The sequence below is a fragment of the Mirounga leonina genome, unplaced genomic scaffold (genome assembly GCF_011800145.1).
Source record: "Mirounga leonina isolate KUSES-001 unplaced genomic scaffold, KU_Mleo_1.0 Mir_129, whole genome shotgun sequence".
In the NCBI taxonomy this organism is placed as follows: domain Eukaryota; kingdom Metazoa; phylum Chordata; class Mammalia; order Carnivora; family Phocidae; genus Mirounga; species Mirounga leonina.
Genome location: NW_023270323.1, coordinates 80,959,144 through 80,975,350, shown reverse-complemented (window position 1 = coordinate 80,975,350; position 16,207 = coordinate 80,959,144). Strand labels below are relative to the sequence as shown.

At 61.2% G+C, this 16,207-nt stretch overlaps 1 protein-coding gene across 6 annotated transcripts in view; it reads left to right on the top strand.

Annotated features, from left to right (window-relative positions):
• MAEA (macrophage erythroblast attacher, E3 ubiquitin ligase) overlaps positions 1-15,668 on the top strand; it is a 33,394-nt gene extending 17,726 nt beyond the window's left edge. For 3 of the 6 annotated variants that reach the window (XM_035005484.1, XM_035005487.1, XM_035005488.1), the window contains 9 exons: positions 1,079-1,261; positions 3,230-3,433; positions 6,619-6,741; positions 7,432-7,545; positions 10,214-10,290; positions 10,976-11,084; positions 13,520-13,653; positions 14,380-14,575; positions 14,903-15,668. In XM_035005484.1, the coding sequence (XP_034861375.1) occupies positions 1,079-1,261; positions 3,230-3,433; positions 6,619-6,741; positions 7,432-7,545; positions 10,214-10,290; positions 10,976-11,084; positions 13,520-13,653; positions 14,380-14,575; positions 14,903-14,998 (1,236 nt within the window). In that variant the 3' untranslated portion in view covers positions 14,999-15,668. Of the gene's footprint in view, positions 1-1,078; positions 1,262-3,229; positions 3,434-6,618; positions 6,742-7,431; positions 7,546-10,213; positions 10,291-10,975; positions 11,085-11,710; positions 13,031-13,519; positions 13,654-14,379; positions 14,576-14,902 lie in introns of those variants that run through there. The other 3 variants (XM_035005486.1, XM_035005485.1, XM_035005489.1) reach the window with 3 other exon arrangements.
• The last annotated feature ends 539 nt before the right edge of the window (positions 15,669-16,207 follow it).

Sequence of the window (16,207 nt, the reverse complement as noted above, 5' to 3'; positions counted from 1 at the left end):
GGCCCTTTGGCTTCATCTAAAGACTCTGCTGTCTTGCTTGTGCTAGACTGTGGCGTGGTTGCAGGAAAGGCTACTAGACCTGGCTGCTGGGGATGAACCCTCCCTGGGTGGCATACGTGGTCTGTCTAATGGCATTCTGCCTCTTGAGCTGGTAAGACCCGAGGTGTGGACAGGACTCTTTACCCGCTGCCACCGTGTCCCCAGGGCAGCCTGAGGGGGTGGCAGCTGGGGCACGGACAGTACTGGACCCCTGGCCGGGTCATGGGGAAGTCCTGCTGCAGGGTCCCCCTGCTGGTGTCTAGGTCCCGTCGGCATCTCTGCTCCTGGGAATCCCAGCTCCTTCCTGGCACACATTGGTGCCCGGCAGCTGTTGGAGCTGGCAGTGAGGACTTCCACGGTGAACCGCTGGCCACCGGGGTGTCCACGCCGCGTGAGCAGCATCTGATGAGCGCGAAGCGCTAGACCCACAGCCAGGACGAGGGCCGGGAGGAGTGCTGGCAGCTACTCTCTCTGGAAGGACAGCAGGGTAACAGTGACATGTCATCCTTCCTGGGTCTTTTGTCAGGTGTTCTGTAGGGAAAGGTGGTTTTGTCACTGGGGCGAATGAGCACTGTCTGATGGAGAGGCGTTAGATGTGCACCCGTGGTTTCTGCGGATGGGCTGAGGCCCCAACCCGTCTGTGCGCCCCCTTCCCGGGATCCCAAGTCTGCGGCACCCCCGGGCCCATTGCAGGCCCCTGCAGGCTTTCACATCTGATGGATCTCATTTTGGTCGTCTCCTTAAGCTGTTTGTTATTCTGGATGAACTTCGGGATTATTTTGTTAGTGTGCCCTTAATGCTGCCTCTGTGGATTTGGGGACAGCATGCGTCTTCCCATTAGTGTCCGCATCCAGGAACACAAATGACCCTCCGTTCACACAGGGCTTCTGTGGGCCTCAGCCAGGTGTTAGAGTAGACGTGTCTTTAGAGCGCTAGAGGCCTAGGACCTGTGCCTGACAAAACGCCACGAAGGGGGTCTGGGCGTCCCACACGTAGGACTGCTGGTGCTGCTCACACACCAATTACCTCCCTTCTCCAGGTGCCCTACGAAACACTGAATAAACGCTTTCGGGCTGCTCAGAAAAACATTGACCGAGAGACGAGCCACGTCACCATGGTGGTGGCTGAGCTGGAGAAGACCTTGAGCAGCTGCCCCGCTGTGGACTCCGTGGTCAGCCTTCTGGATGGTGTGGTGGAGAAGCTCAGCGTCCTCAAGAGGAAGGTCGGTGTGGCTTCTGGACCGTCCTGCCTGTGCGTGGGCCATAGCGTGGGTCCAGCGGCCCAGCCTTCCCATGTACCCAGGCAGTCCCCAAAAGGGGCTGTCTTCTGTGGGAGCCGGGACACAGCGGAGACCAGGCAGCCCTGCGATGGGGAGGTGGGCTCCTACGGCCAGAGTGTGGGCAAGGCGCGTCCCTCCATGCTGTCTGTGCTCTGCAGCCCCTGTGGGGCTGGAGGCTTGCTTCCAGTCCCATGCTCCTGTTCCTGCAGGGCTGGGTTGTCCTCACTCCAGAGTGTCCCAAGCGCAGATAGGAGGCAGATGATTTACTCCTTTTAGAATTTCCCCTCAAAGCTTCATGTAGGAAATTTCTCATTTCTGGGAGAGGGAGGTAGGGTGCACTGCTGCACCCACCGAATAACCCAGAGAATGCAGCAAGATACTTTACAGCGTCTTACTGAACGTATCAAAGGGCTCATGAGACGAAAGTTTATCACCAGAATTGGACGGCAGGGGCCAAGAGGCAAGGAGGGCAGGACCCATGGCTGCCTTGCTGGCCAGTGCCCGGGGCCAGCTGGGGGGCAGGGGGAGGCCAAGGCTGGTGGTGGGACCTGGTGGCGGTCCGTGTCAGGTGGGGGTGCCCCAGGAGTGGACGTGCTGTGGCAGAGCATCACGGCCCGTTTCAGAACACCGGGGGAGCCAGGACCCTTCTCTTCAGCCTGGTGTAAGTGGTCCCAGCTGGTGGGGCCTCACCAAGTGCACTTCTCAGGGGGAGGACACCGTCCGTCAGAGCGTTAGGGGTCTGACGGAGGATCGCCAGGTGCACAGGATGCTGTGGTTGAGGTGCGACAGAGACAATAGACACTGCCCAGATTTCAGACGTAGAGATTATCAGGGACCAGACTTGACTGCGTCTGAAGAGTAAACAGACAGCTGAGAATCGTTGCAGGGGACATAAAGTATATAGCGTGATTGGGAGTTTAAAATAAACCAAATAAAACTTCAAGAAATTAAAAGTATAATAACCGAAATGAAAAACTCAAATGTTTGCTTTTATAACACACTTTTTAACATTTAACAATCAGACAAAGCTCAAGAGAGAATTTGTGAGCTGGAAGGTAGGCATGAGGAAATTACCTAGAAATTCTAGCCGCACACAGAGCTAAAAACACAGGACTACATAAGAGGGTGGGAAGCCTCAGAGACTAGAGTGGAGACCGTGTTCAACCAAAGTCAAGAGGGCACGGGAAGAGTGGCCGAGAGTTTCAGAACTGATGGATAAATAAAAATAAACCTAGGACTGCACATCGTGAAACTGAAAAGAGAAAAATCTTAAAAGCAGCTGGATGAAGAAAACCACTTCCAAAGGAGCGACAAATACCCTGGCAGCCAGAAAGCCGTGGCGTGTGCTCGAGGGAAAGGCGGGCCGGCCAGGGAGCCGGGTGGGCCTGTGCACCGCCAGCCAGGTGGACGCCACGGTGAATCAGCCTGCGATGCGGCCCCTCGGCGGCACTGACTACATGTCAGGTGCTGGACGGTTGGCTGCTGTCCGGCCAGCGCCGATACAGAACACGTCTGCAGAGCTGTATTAATTTTGAACAAACTTGACTTTGAGGGAAAAAATGTTATAAAAGAAAGTCGCAAAATAACAACAGATGGTTTAATTAATCAGGAAGCTGTAACAAATTTAAAATTATGCACATGTGGCAGCATAGCTCCAGACTCCGTAAAGTAAAAGGTGACATTGCTGAAAAGAAGGTGCAGACCCAGAGTGGTAGGTGTTGACTTGCCTCTGGGTAATGACAGGTGCAGCCAAACCGGCCTGGGGCGGTGGGCGGGGGGGGGACGACTCCCCCTTTTGCTTCCGTCGCCCAGCCCGGGGACATCCCCCCCGTGTCGCCCTGTTCGTGAGGGTGAGGGTAGGGGCAGCCGGGTCACCGTCCCACCCTGAACCCCTGTGTGCTTGCGTCTCAGGCGGTGGAGTCCATCCAGGCCGAGGACGAGAGCGCCAAGCTGTGCAAGCGCAGGATCGAGCACCTCAAGGAGCACAGCAGTGACCAGCCGGCGGCGGCCAGCCTGTGGAAGAAGAAGCGCATGGACCGCATGATGGTGGAGCACCTGCTGCGTTGTGGGTACTACAACACGGCTGTGAAGCTGGCCCGGCAGAGTGGCGTCGAGGTGGGCGCGCGGCCTCTTGCCGCCTCCGGGGGCGGGCCTCCCTGATCACGCACACGTGCCCCAGGTCTAGTGTGTTTGAACCATGGCGACGGCTCTGGGTGCTTCTCGCTTGCAGCCTGTTCTAACGGGAAGCCCATGGGAGGGGTCGTTCCCACTCAGTACCCGCCCTCCCGTGACTGTTTTTACTGGTGCCCAGGGGAGGGTGCGTTTTCCACCCGTCTGTAGACACAGACGATGCTCTGGCCTTCAGTGCGTGGGCAAGCCAGTTAAGCATGGAGCTTCGGGAGGAAGGCTGCTCGGCAGTGGTGAAGGCGTCCAGTGCCCTCCCTCCCCTTACCAGGGCTTCACAGACCCATGCGCACCTTTCTTCAGCCTTCGGGCTGCCCCTCTGCTCTCGGGCAGTGTCCACCTCCCCGGCCCACCGGTCTCCACTCTGCACCCAGTGGTCCCTCGGCCCTGCTCCTCCCACCCCCTCCTGCCCTGCCCAGCATGGCCAGCGTGTACCTGATTGATGGGCTCCCTGGTCATTGTGTTTTCCCTGGCACAGCCGTGCATCTGCAGGGGTCACATGGGTGCCCACAGATAGCCCGCACTCCTCTCTTCCTGCCCCTGTGAGGGTGTGGCCAGATGCTCCTAGCCTCGAGGAACGTGTGCTTTGAAGGGGAGAGAGGCAGGAGGTCAAACAGGACGGTTTCCAGGGGTGCATATAGAGCAAAAGGGCAGGAGGGCTGGTGATTTTCAGAAGGTTGGTTGGGGTGGGCTTGCAGAGATGAGGGGAGGGTCCCGGGACAGGCCTGGGAGCTGCCCTGTACTGGGGTGTGGGGGTCTGAGCATGTGCAAAACTCATAGAGTGGAAGGGCTTCCCCTCAACTGAGATGGGTGTGCGGTAGGGGGGTTGAGTTGGAAGCATTGCTTTAACGGGCTCGCTCTGGTTGCTCTGTGCAGAACAGAGTACGGGGGGGCATGGGGGAGCCAGGAGGCCTGTGGGAAGCTGTTCTGTGTGATGGCGGTGGTGCGACCTGGGACACCCTGTGAAGGGGGCACTGCGAGATTCCCATGTGGAAGCCCCAGCTTCACAGCTTTGGTTAGAAATTAAGGTTGCTTCTAGAAGCAAGCACAGGGGGAACCTCAGGTCCTTGGGGTGGGGTGAGGGCTCCTGACGATCGGATGGGGTGCTGTCACCAATGAAGAGGCTGACGTATCAGGGTTCATTCACACTTAAAACTTCTGTTTGTCCAACGCCACGGAGAGAGCGCGCACCGGGTCAGCCCAGATGGGGGCTGTGTGCCCCACGCAGAGCCTTGGTCCTGGAGGAGAGGCCTATCCCCGGTGGCGTCTTCATGTCCATCTGCATTAGAAATCACGGTGCTGGCGTCTCATGTGGGGCGACCCCTGATTGGTGTGATTTCCCGTCATCTGGTTTAACACTCCTGGTGTGACTCCCACACCCCAGGGTCCGTGGACATCCGAGGCACCATGGGTGGAAAAGAAAAAGATGGCAAAGAGCCAAACCCTGAGGCTGCGCAGACCCGGGACGGGTGGGCCCTGAGGTGCAGGCAGGAGAGGCTGCCTCAGAATTCAGAGCAAAACTGAAAACCAGAAATGGGAAATAGGAGAGAAAGATGATCCTCATGTAGGAGACCCAGCGTTTCCCTGCAGGAAGGTTCTAGAAAAGAGAAGAAAATGCCAGAGAGACGGCCAAAAAAGTGGTTCACCAGAACAGCCAGCGGATCTCTGAGATGACTTGGCGCCTCCGTGCCCAGCACTTACTGCCAGAGCTCATGTCAGGAGGGTGGGGGGTGGGGGGCCAGGAAGACCGGGGAGGCCCACCCCTGCGTGACGGCCAGGCCTAGTGAGGTTGGGGATCCGTCTGGGGGCTCCGGGAGACTTGGGTGGAGAGGCCCTTGCGCGGCCCAGCCCGGCCTGCCTGCCGCTGAGCTGGTGTACGGAGCCGGCGAGCTCGCCGGTCGTTGGCCGGCACCGACCCTGACGGCGGTACACCCCTTGCCCTTCGGGTCGGGGCCCGCGCAGTGTCTGTGCTGGCTGGCCCCCGGTCGCGCGGAACGGCGCTCTGATGAGTATTTCTCCCTGTGAGTTTTGTATGAACGTCTGGTTTTAACGGGGGCATCGTTGGCCCTCACGTACTGCTTACTGCGGGCGTAGATGCGTTGCTGGCTTTCGCGGTGCTTCCTTTTCCTTGAAAGCTCCTGCCTTGCGCTGCACTCAGCAGAGGGACGGTGGTCCTTCTCCAGACACTGCAAGTTCTGTGGTGGGCTCCTGACTCGGTTGGCCCAGGGCGACCTGAGGTGGAGACAGCACGGCAGGAAGGCTGCCCTGTGCTGCGCTTTGCCGTGGGGCGGGGCCCCGAGTGGGGCTGCCTGCGGGCCGCAGGAACGGTCGCAGGAACACGGCGGCCGCACTGCGCGCGCCCACTGGCCGCAGAGGATTCAAGGGATCTTTGTGTTGGATGCTTCCCCTCCGTCGCTGAGAAGCTGGTCTTTAGTTCCGGATGGGGGAGACACCCTCTGAAATTTGTTTTCCAATGGCTTCCCCCCCTTGGGTGGTGTGCAGGCGTCCACCATCTCTTCCCGCCTCCACGGCCAGCCGCTTGCTGGGGACTGGCAGGCCCTGGGCACCGTGTGGGTGTCGTGACCCCGGGTCCCTGGCCCTGCCTGGATCCTCCAGAGCTCAGTAGATGCGGCTCCACAGGCATCAGAGAAACGGGGGAGAAGAGCAAACGGCAGCAGAGACACGGCCCTGCCCCCCCCCACCGGCCCTCTCTGCTCCTTCTCAGAATCTCAAAATACATCTTCAGAGGAAAATACACAAAATAAAAACGAGGGTACCGGTTGCCGGGGTTCCCAGGCCTGATTGTGAAGGGGTGGAATGGGGTCAGGCTGCTGCTGGGGTGGGGGGTAAGGTTCTGGATTGGGGTTTTAGCTTGGGAGACTGTATCTGAATGCTTTGCCGCGCCTCCCCGCTGCGGGCCTGCCCCTCGTCCTGGCCCTGGAGGAGCCCCGGAGCTGGCCGGGTGGGGTGTGCTGGGGCATGGGGGGGTGGCGCTCAGGGAGGGAGCCCCGGAGCTGGCCGGGTGGGGTGTGCTAGGGCGTGGGGGGCATCAGTGGACTTGGGGCTGGGGTCCGGGTGTCCAGTGCTCTGAGCGCACACCGCTTCCTTCCCCTAAGGACTTAGTGAACATCGAGATGTTCCTGACGGCCAAAGAAGTGGAGGAGTCCCTGGAGAGGCGCGAGACGGCCACCTGCCTGGCCTGGTGTCACGACAACAAGTCCCGGCTGCGCAAGATGAAGGTGTGCGGGCACCCGGGGTGGGGCTGTGGCAGGGTGCCCGGGGGGGTGTGCGGGGGGTGCTCTGGGCGGGGCAAGCACCTGCCCGCAACCAACGCGCCTGCACCTGTTGGTTCAGAGTTCTGTGCTTCTGGTTGAGACGGGGGGGTTGTTGGGTTTGGTGTGAGTTCGGGGTTATTTTTTGGTCGTGGAGTTTGGGGGTTTGAGGTGAAATCCCTAAAAAGTGCACCCACTTCTGCATTATGGTTTGGACAAGTGTTCTGAGCATGGGGTCTGAAGGAGCGAGGTGCCGACTGCCCGCGTGTGCTCAGCTTGTTAGCCGCCCGCTGCTGGGTCCGTCCTGCCCCCGACCCCTCAGTCACTGATGCAGGAAAGCCCGGTCCAGAAGTGCTGTCCACCTGCAACAGTGCAGAGTTCTAGGCTGGGATCCTCTCCAGTACAGCTTTTCTTGAGACCCACGGCAGCTTCCAGAACAGATCCTTAGTCATGACCTAGAGAATCTAAACATGCTTACTGAAAGGTGTTGTCACCTGGGGCTTGCAGAAATGTTTAACTTCTATTAACCTTCCCCTGCCTCCGTTAGAAAAACTGTTTGTTTTCTGTTTTCTAAACCGAGTGCCTTTAACCTCTCCCCGGTTGAGCTTGTCGTGTGCACATAGTCACCAGCCAAGGGTGACGCTCTCTGCCACTCAGGGCCGCCAAAGCGAGCACGACGCGAAGACGGGACGGAAAAGTAGAGTGGCCAGTGGCTCCCCTAAAGAGAGTGAGGATCTTGGTATGGAAACCATAAAAGGAAAGCCAGAATTGGTATGTAACACTCACCCTGCTCTCCTGCTCCAGCCCCCACAGCTGTGCCACACGGTGGGAACCAGGTCAGAAGGAAAGCAGGCCCCCGTCCCGACAGGTGGTTTCTGCAAGCCCTGCTGCCTCCAGTCAACACTGCTGCTTGGCGAGGGCACGCTGCACAGCCGGGTCCAGGCGGGGCCGCGCAGCCGCTGTGGGAGCGGGAGGGCGGGCGGCCGGATCCACGCCAGCTGGCCATTCAACTGGAGAGAGTGTAACTAGCCATCCCAAAATGTGTTGGGAAGACCAGCTAATGACCTGAGAACGTGCTTGTTGTAACATGTCAGCTGGACAGAGTGGGGCCCCAGCGTGCCCAGACAGTGTGCACACGTGTGCCTACACGCATGAGCTCACACACGCAGGCCGGGGAGGGGACAGACGCCGGGGGGGGCTGTGCCCGACAACCACGGATCCCTCGCGTCAGTCGTGAGACTCTAGGCAAGAAAAGAAACTGAGACCAAGTCTCCCATAGCTGGAAAAAACTTGTAAGGTGACCGGTGAATATCTGTTGGGTTGACTCCTGTCTCCAGATGCTTAAGGACAGCTGAAGCAACAATACGCGCGCTGCGTGTGGGGACAGCCAAATGGTCACGAACGTGACTGCTCCAGGCCCCCCCGGCTAGAGCGGGAAGGGTGTGTTCAGCCCTCCGTGCTTGGCGTGACTACCTGGAATCGTGGTATTTTATGTTTGAGCCTGAGTACCTAGGTTTTGGTACACATGTATTTGTCTGGAAGGTCACCTGCTAGAGCAGAGCTGTGACAGTGGTGGGACACGTTTAGACATGTTAGTCGTGGGGACTTTACCAGGACTTTGTTCGTCTGGAATGCCCACTTGGGGGCTTCCTGCTGCTGGTAGAGCCCCTGGCGTCCCCTGAACACGGAAGCGGCGACCGCCCGGTGCCCTGGGGAGGCAGGCAGGGCATCTCCCCGCTGCTCTCTGCCCCTCGCCTCTTGCTGGTCTGGCCTTGGAAGGGAACTCATCACTGGGGCTGGTTTGTGCTGACGCTCAGCACATGGCCTCGGCTCCGTCCAGCGGGGGTCAGGACAGACTGCCGCCTTGGTGCAGAGGGCAGGGGAGGAGGGGGCCGGGGCAGGGAAACACACCTTGCTCTGCACACCTGTGGTGTGGCCGTGTTGGGCACCAGGTAGGTGGCTCTCTTGCAACTCTGCCTCTGACGGCCGGGTGGGCCCCAAGGTAGGTCCCATCGGCCCGTGTGCTGCACCCTCGTGTCCCTGGAACAGGGCTGGGGGCTTGGTGGAGGGCGCCCTCCCAGGGGCCTGGCTGAGCTGCTTCATCAGAACGCCAGTGCACACGCTTGGAGGCTCGGGTGGGAGCCGTCCACGTGACTGGTAAACCTGAGCGTAAGGGTTAGACGTTTGGGGTTGACTGACAGACTTGCCTCGTAGACTATCTGTCCACGTCATCTTGTGATCCAGGTGCTGTGGAAGGCAAAATGGCAAATGAGTGGAAAACGCAGAGATTTTTTTCTTGTTCTGTTAATTCCACGTATTCTGTATCTGGTTGGAAATACCTAGTGTTTTCTAAATTATCATCTTTGTAAAATAATCCAGTTTTCGTCTTAGGTTACGAAAGTTAACTTTGCCTGCTTTCCCCCATCCCCAGCCACAAGAGTTTGAGCCCAAATTGGACTGACATGGCTACAGTTGCAGAGTTAGCATTGGGGCTTCCATACAAATGATCCCGCTGGTGGCGCACCCTGCTAGCGTCCCCTCAGAGCCGCACGTGCCGTGTTTGGACAGATGCCTGTCAGACACGCAGCCGACTGGCACAGCAATGCGTCCTCTAGCAGCCGCCGCCCCAGACCTCTCGCGCCCTCGCGACCTCCGCAAACCCTGGGGCTTCCGCTGTGCTTGGACGGCTCTCACCAGCTCTGCGCTCCTCCTGGTTCCGCCCACCCTCCCCAGGGCCTTTGAACTGGCTCTTCCTCTGCCTGGAACATTCTCCCCAGGCGTCCCCGCGGACTGTCCCCACCTCATCCCCACCCCGCGTCCCTGCTCAGGGGCCTGGGTTCTCTCACCGGCTCTGCGTGCCTTGCTCCCGCTCCCGCTCCTCTGTGAGGCGCCACCTCCCAGCAGCCTCTCCTCCCACCAGGGTCAGGGCCTCACGCTGGGGCTGGCCTCCCTCTCCCAGAGCAGGTCGGGGTGGAATGTGTGCCACACGGGGTTCTGAGGCCATCTGAGGCTCTGAGGGCACGTCCCCACGCTTTTATACCTTTATGACCCTGAGACAGAATCCAGAGAGCTGCTTGGTCCTCGTAAAGGGGTTGGAAACTTGTCTTCTTGGGCTCCCTTGTTTCACGTGGGAGGTCACGTCTCACGCCCTCCAAGTGGCTGACGCCCTGCAGCCTCCTCCGGGTGACTCGTTCCCACGCCTGGCCGGTGGGTACGCGCTCGGGGCCTGCTGCGGCAAGAGCGCTGGGCCTGGGTGCCGTCAGAGCCAGGAGAGCGTTGACTGCAGGCTGAAGTTACAGTTTGGGTATCAGACCCACCTCCCCGGTGGCTCTAAGCTTCCTTGGCGGAGTGTGCAGTGTCCAGCTGGTCTGGAGGGGTCAGCCCGTGGGCATGGCTCTGTGGCGACCCTCCCCAAGCCTGGTCTTGTCTTTACCCCCAGAGTTGCCTGGAGTTTAGCCTGAGGATTCAGGAGTTCATTGAGCTCATCCGGCAGAACAAGAGACTAGACGCCGTGAGGTACGTGGAGAGGGGGCAGACGGCCTCCTTGACTTCATGGGGCAGGCCTTCTGAAGGGCTCTAGGGGATGAAGTGTGGAGTGTCCAGCAGGTCTGCCCTGACCGGACAGAGAGCACGAGGCCGACTTAACGTGTGGGCTCAGGGCCCCTGGTTCTACGGCTGTGTCCACCCACCCCAGAATGGTGCTGGCCCTGGGGTGGGCAGGGGGAGCCTTTGGGAAGGAGGCTGGTATGCGGGTATGGGAGCATGGGTTCCCTCTCAGGTGCAGGCAGTGCAGGAAGGCCCGGCTCGAGCCCAGTCTGTGCACCCCAGGGGTGGGGGGTGGGCTCTGTGTCTCTGAGAGTTGGATGGGGACTTATTGCAGCACTGGGAGAACCGGACTGTCTCTGGGTCCTCCCAGGGCTGTGTCGTCGGGGTTTGGGTTCACGTCCACCAGGGTCACTTGGAAGGGCTTGGGCCACTGCCTCTGGGTGTTTTCTGCATGGGGTTCTGTGCTTGGTGCCTCGAGCCTCGTCCCCCTCCCTGTTCCCCTTGAGGAGGGGGACCCTCGCCTCGCTGAGCTGTGGCAGACCCTGGCCCAGGTCACACGAGATGGGGCTTACTTGGTACTGAGGGTGTGGCATGTGCTGCGCATAGATTCTTGAAGGTAAAAAGGCAAACTCAGACGACCTGAAATGTTTTCTAGACACGCGAGAAAGCACTTCAGTCAGGCCGAAGGGAGCCAGCTGGACGAGGTCCGCCAGGTCATGGGCATGCTGGCCTTCCCACCAGACACACACATCTCGCCCTACAAGGTAAGCCATGCCTGTGGGCCCCCGGGGCTGGGGAGGGCCTGGGTGTGTGACCAGCACCCCATGTGGGCTTTTGCCGTCTTCTTGCTCCCTGTTGCCGGTGAGGAGCTTGGGTCAGAACCGCACATGAGAGGTTTCAGCCTAGGAGGGACTTCAGCTCTGAGTGCCTCCACCTGTCGCCCTCCCTGTCTCCCTCGCTGCCAGTGTTCTTCCTGACCTCCGTCCTCTCTCCCCTGCTCCCCTTGGCCTTGGGGGTCCACGTGGGGTCTGGGCGGGCGTGGTCACGCAGCATCACTAGCCAGCCTGCTCGGCGTTGCCAGGGCAGTGTGTCCGGTGTCCGGCCCCCCTTTGGAAACCTCGGGGCAGCCCTGGTAATCTCTGATCCGCCTTTGGGGTCCTTCTTCCCTTGTCTTGAAAACTGTCAGATGTTTGCAGCTGAACTGCTCACGGTGCCGTCCTGGAGAACCTAGGAGTTCAGCAGCCTTCCCCCATTCCTCCTGGCTCCTCGCCCTTGGGGGCCCCTTGGCCATCAGCCCTTGGTCACGCCCGCCCTGGTGTCCTTAGAAAGGCTCGCTTGGCTCTGACCTTAGTGTTCTCTCTGAGCAGCTTTCTCGTTTTTCGCAACACAGATGGAAGTTCCCAGATCATCAAGTTTTGCTTTCTTTAGACGAGCAGTCCCACTCCGAGGTCCGTTTTCTGTCCGCTCGTTTAGTGGAAAGGCTTGCAGAGAAGCTAGGTGCACCTCCAGCCGCTTGCCTGGGACGCTGCAGCCCCAGGTCCAGTGTCCTCGTACACAGGCACCGCCTTCCCCCGCTGCGGCCGGGCTCTCTGCCACCTATGACAGGCCCGCTCTTGCTGGAGACTGGGGCCCTCCCAGCCGCGTCCACGTCTTAGGTGTTTGTGGCTCAGTCCCTCCCTCAGTTTTCTGTCGTCTGTCTGGGCTGCTGTGACAGAATCCCACAGGCTCGGGTCGGGAAGCCCGAGATCAGGGCACTGGCAAGGTTGCGGGGGGCTCTTCCTCCTGTGTGTTCTTATGAGGAAACTAGTTCCTGAAGACCCCACCCTCAGGACCCTGTGGGCCCGGAGGTCCACCTGCCGACAACGTCAACAGTGGGGGACACAAGACGCTCAACCACGGTGTCGTCCCCGGCTGCCAGCCCATCCCCCGAAGGACTGAAGTAAACTGCCTTCCCTGTGGGCTGAGCCGGGCTTGTTCCCTGAGCCGTGATGGTGGGTTCTGCCCAGGGGCACCCCCGCTGGCTGGAGTGCTCGGCCGCAGGCCGTCTGCAGGGTGGCTGGAAGCGTGTCCCCCGAGACTGGACTCAGCACAGCTCTGTGGTGTCGGAACGTCCTATAATCAGCCCTCCGGCCACAGGGATCTTGCCGGAGTGAGACCGAACTTCAGCTGGCAGCCTCTTCGGTCTCTCTTCCCTGCTCTGGAGAAGCTTTGTGAGAGGTGCAGTCAGGGCCTGCCCTGGGGAGCAAGGCGTCCCACTTGCGAAGAGCGAGGCCAGTGCTCCGTCCGAGCCGGAGGGCCGGCCCTTGGAGGCACCGAGGTGGCGTGAAGAGAAGCCACGCAGCCATTGTGGAGCCAAGGCCGGCGGGGGACAGGCACAGCCCATCGACGCACAGCCTCGTACCTGGACACGGATGGCACACCGGAGGAAGGCCAGGGTGCACACAGAGGGGATGGCGCCGGGTGGGGGCACGGGACCCTGAAGGGCAGTGCTGGGGCGGGGACAGAGCCCTCACCCCCTGTGGCAGGTTTGTCTCAGTGGGTCACACGAGAAGCAGGACGACGTGCCCTGGTCAGGGAGAGGTGGCCGCACCAGAGGCCCAAGGCCAGGGGTCTCAGGGAGGGGGGATGCGGAGCCTCTGGACTCTGGGCTTGGTCCTCTGTGGACTTTGCTTCGATAAAAACGACATTAAAGTTGTGTTTTTGTAATGTTGGAGTTAAGCGTGATGTCTGCCTGTGGAGCCCCGCTGAACGGGGGTGCCCACGCTTCCTCCCTCAGTGTGGGGCCCTGACCCCAGTGCTTGACGTGCAGAGTTTCCCTCGTGCTGGCATGCGCCCTCCCCTCCCTTCTCTTGTTGACTCTGAACCTGGGAAGCCCGGGGACACACACTGACCAGGCCTGAGGTTCTGGAGTGAGACTTTTCCCCCCGAGACCTCAGTGCTGTTCCTCGGCCCACTGTGTTCCCTTCCTGCCGTGAGGCCACAGGCCCCCCCAACCCTTGAGCATCTGTGTCCACGCAGACCACGTGGCGGCGGTCCTTACGTGGACTTGGGAGTCCAGGCTGCAGGCGCCCCGCACTGCTCTGTGGCCGGTGGGCGCGGGTTCGTGGGGCCCGGGCCGGCGTGGGAAGGGTTTCTTGTGTGCTCTTGTCGGGGACGGCACTGTGCCGTCCCCAGCACCGCTCTGCCCTGTCTCTTCCAGGACCTGCTGGACCCCGCCCGGTGGCGGATGCTGATCCAGCAGTTCCGGTACGACAACTACCGGCTACACCAGCTGGGGAACAACTCTGTGTTCACCCTCACGCTGCAGGCCGGCCTCTCGGCGATAAAGACACCGTATCCTTCTGGCGGGCAAGGGCGCCCGCGTGCCCCGCCCTCCTTAGCCGTGGTCCCTGTCTGGGGTCCTCTGCCCTCCAGCGAGCAAGCAGGTGCTGCACCCCTCCCACCTTGAGACCTGTGCTCTCGGTTTGTGTTGTGGGGTCTCCGTCTCAGGCCCTCGGGGTGGCGGTGGGGCCGAGCCTCTCCCCTTGGTCTGTGGAAACCTTTGCACGCAGCCCCGCTGAGCGTTCACGCAGCCCCAGACGCTGCCTGGCACACTGCTCGCGGGTCGGAGGCTGGTGTTGGCGCTCCTTCTGGCAGTTTCCCTGTGGGATTCCTGAGCGTCCCCTCAAACTTCTCTTGCTCTGAGCCCTGGCCGCCCCCGGTCCAGCGTCTTTGAAACTGTGTGTGGCAGAGCGGCCATCCCCCTGCCGCCGGAGAGCTGCGGGGTTGGAACCCCAGCACCCGAGGGTCCCTCTCGAGTGCGGCATGTGGGCCCCGGGGGACCCCGGGCTGTTGGCTTTCGTGGCCATCTGTGTGATGGGGCGCAGCGCGGGCTCAGGAGCGTGAGAACGTGGCAGGTGCACGGGGCGGGGGCGGCGGAGTCCCCCGGCTGGGAGGGGCACGGCCTCAGACCGCGTTCCTGCGGGATGCGGTGTTGGCTGTGGCTTGATTTCTGCCGTGCAGCCTGGGTGGCCTCAGCCTGCACGGTGCCCCCCCGACCCTTCCTTAACGCGAGCACAGACAGTGCTACAAGGAGGACGGCAGCTCCAAGAGCCCCGACTGCCCCGTGTGCAGCCGCTCCCTGAACAAGCTGGCGCAGCCCCTGCCCATGGCCCACTGCGCCAACTCGCGCCTGGTCTGCAAGATCTCGGGCGACGTGATGAACGAGAACAACCCGCCCATGATGCTGCCCAACGGCTACGTCTACGGCTACAACGTGAGGGGCCGCGGGGGCCGCGGGGGGCGGGGGGGCGGGAGCAGGGGGGGGGCGGAAGGGGAGGGCGGCTGGCGGCGGGCCTGGCCGTCCTGAGGGTCTGCCCCGGGTGCCTGGCAGCTGCGCGGGGTGCGGGGTGCGGGGTGCGGTCCCCGGGCGCGGTCCCGGGCGCGGGCGGCTCGGCCCTGCGCCGCCCCTGCAGAGCCGGGCGGCGGTCGAGAAGCCTCCGGTTCAGGGCGCGCAGGCAGGCGGGCCTCCCGCAGGCAGCATCCGGGGAGGTCCCGCGCGCGGGCCCTGCGCTCATGCGCCGCACCCCCCATTGTTTTTCAGTCTCTGTTGTCTATCCGTCAAGATGACAAAGTCGTTTGCCCGAGGACCAAAGAAGTGTTCCACTTCTCCCAAGCCGAGAAGGTGTACATCATGTAGGCCGGGCCGCCCCGCGCGCCCCCGCCCGCCTGCGTTTCTGTTTCTTGCGACCAAAGATCAGTGAGCGCCGATGGGTACTCCTAGGAAGGGAGGAGTCGGATCCGCACGCCTGTGCTTGGGACGGCCTTTCCGCCGGTAGGACTCCGAAGCGCGCGAGCTACCTGCCGCCTTCCCCTTCCAGAGGGACCTTCCCGCCGCCGCTGAGCGAGCTTCGGCCGCTTCGGAAACAGGAGGCGGTATTTCCCGCGCCCCCGACCCCGCCTCCTCCGCCCGCCCCGCCCGGCGGCCCGCGGGGCTGCACCTGGGGCTGCACCTGGGGCTGCACCTGCACCGCCCTGGGGGCGCTTAGGGTGTGCTAGGTTCAATGTCACGTCATTCGTGCGCCTTATTTCCTGCTTGAGAATGTATTCACGTGGAAATCCACTGGACCGGGTTCTGCAGAGGCCTTGCCGACGGCTCCGTAGCTGTAGATCTAATGCTGTTCGTTACAGAAACTAGTAGTTCAGTCCGAGTAACCACCGATGACTTTTCAAATCAGATGAACCATTGTAGTTTACACAAAACCATCCCGTAGAGGTTTGTATTTAGCGCTTATTTTTGCATGTTGATGTTGATTAGCTAATAAACTGTAAATGTAAAACCTGTTAATAAAAGGGTTTTCTATTTCTTATGTCTGTGTGAGGTAGAAGCTGCTGTGCATCCTAACGCCCTCGCTGGTGTCTGCTCACCCCAGGCCCCCGGTCTGCGGCCACGCGGCAGGGTGGGTCCTGGGGCCCCCACGTTGCCCCACCCCAGAGTCCTGCTCCAGCGCCCGCGGGGGGCGCTGTGCTCTGCTTTAGGGGAAGCCAGTGTGGCTGGGCCCTCCGAGTGGGGTCTCCCACGGCCAGTGAGCACCTGGCCCACACGCTGAGCCCCCGCTCAGAGCACTGGGTGGGTGCGGGGAGGCAGCGGCTCCTTCCCACCATGCCCTCCCGCCATGCTGCCCTGGCCCCCCGGCCTCACTCTGACCGTCATCTGTGCCGCCTCCCCTTTTCCTTCCCAACGTCGTGAGGACACTTGCATGTGCGCACATGCATGTAGCCACACACGCCACTCCTGCCCTCAGGTCCCTCCTGGTCCATTCCGGGGACCACGTCCATGGGGGGAGCCGCTCAGCTGTGGGGCAGCCGCGGGCAGCCACAGGGTGAGCTGAGCATAGCAACTGGTCCC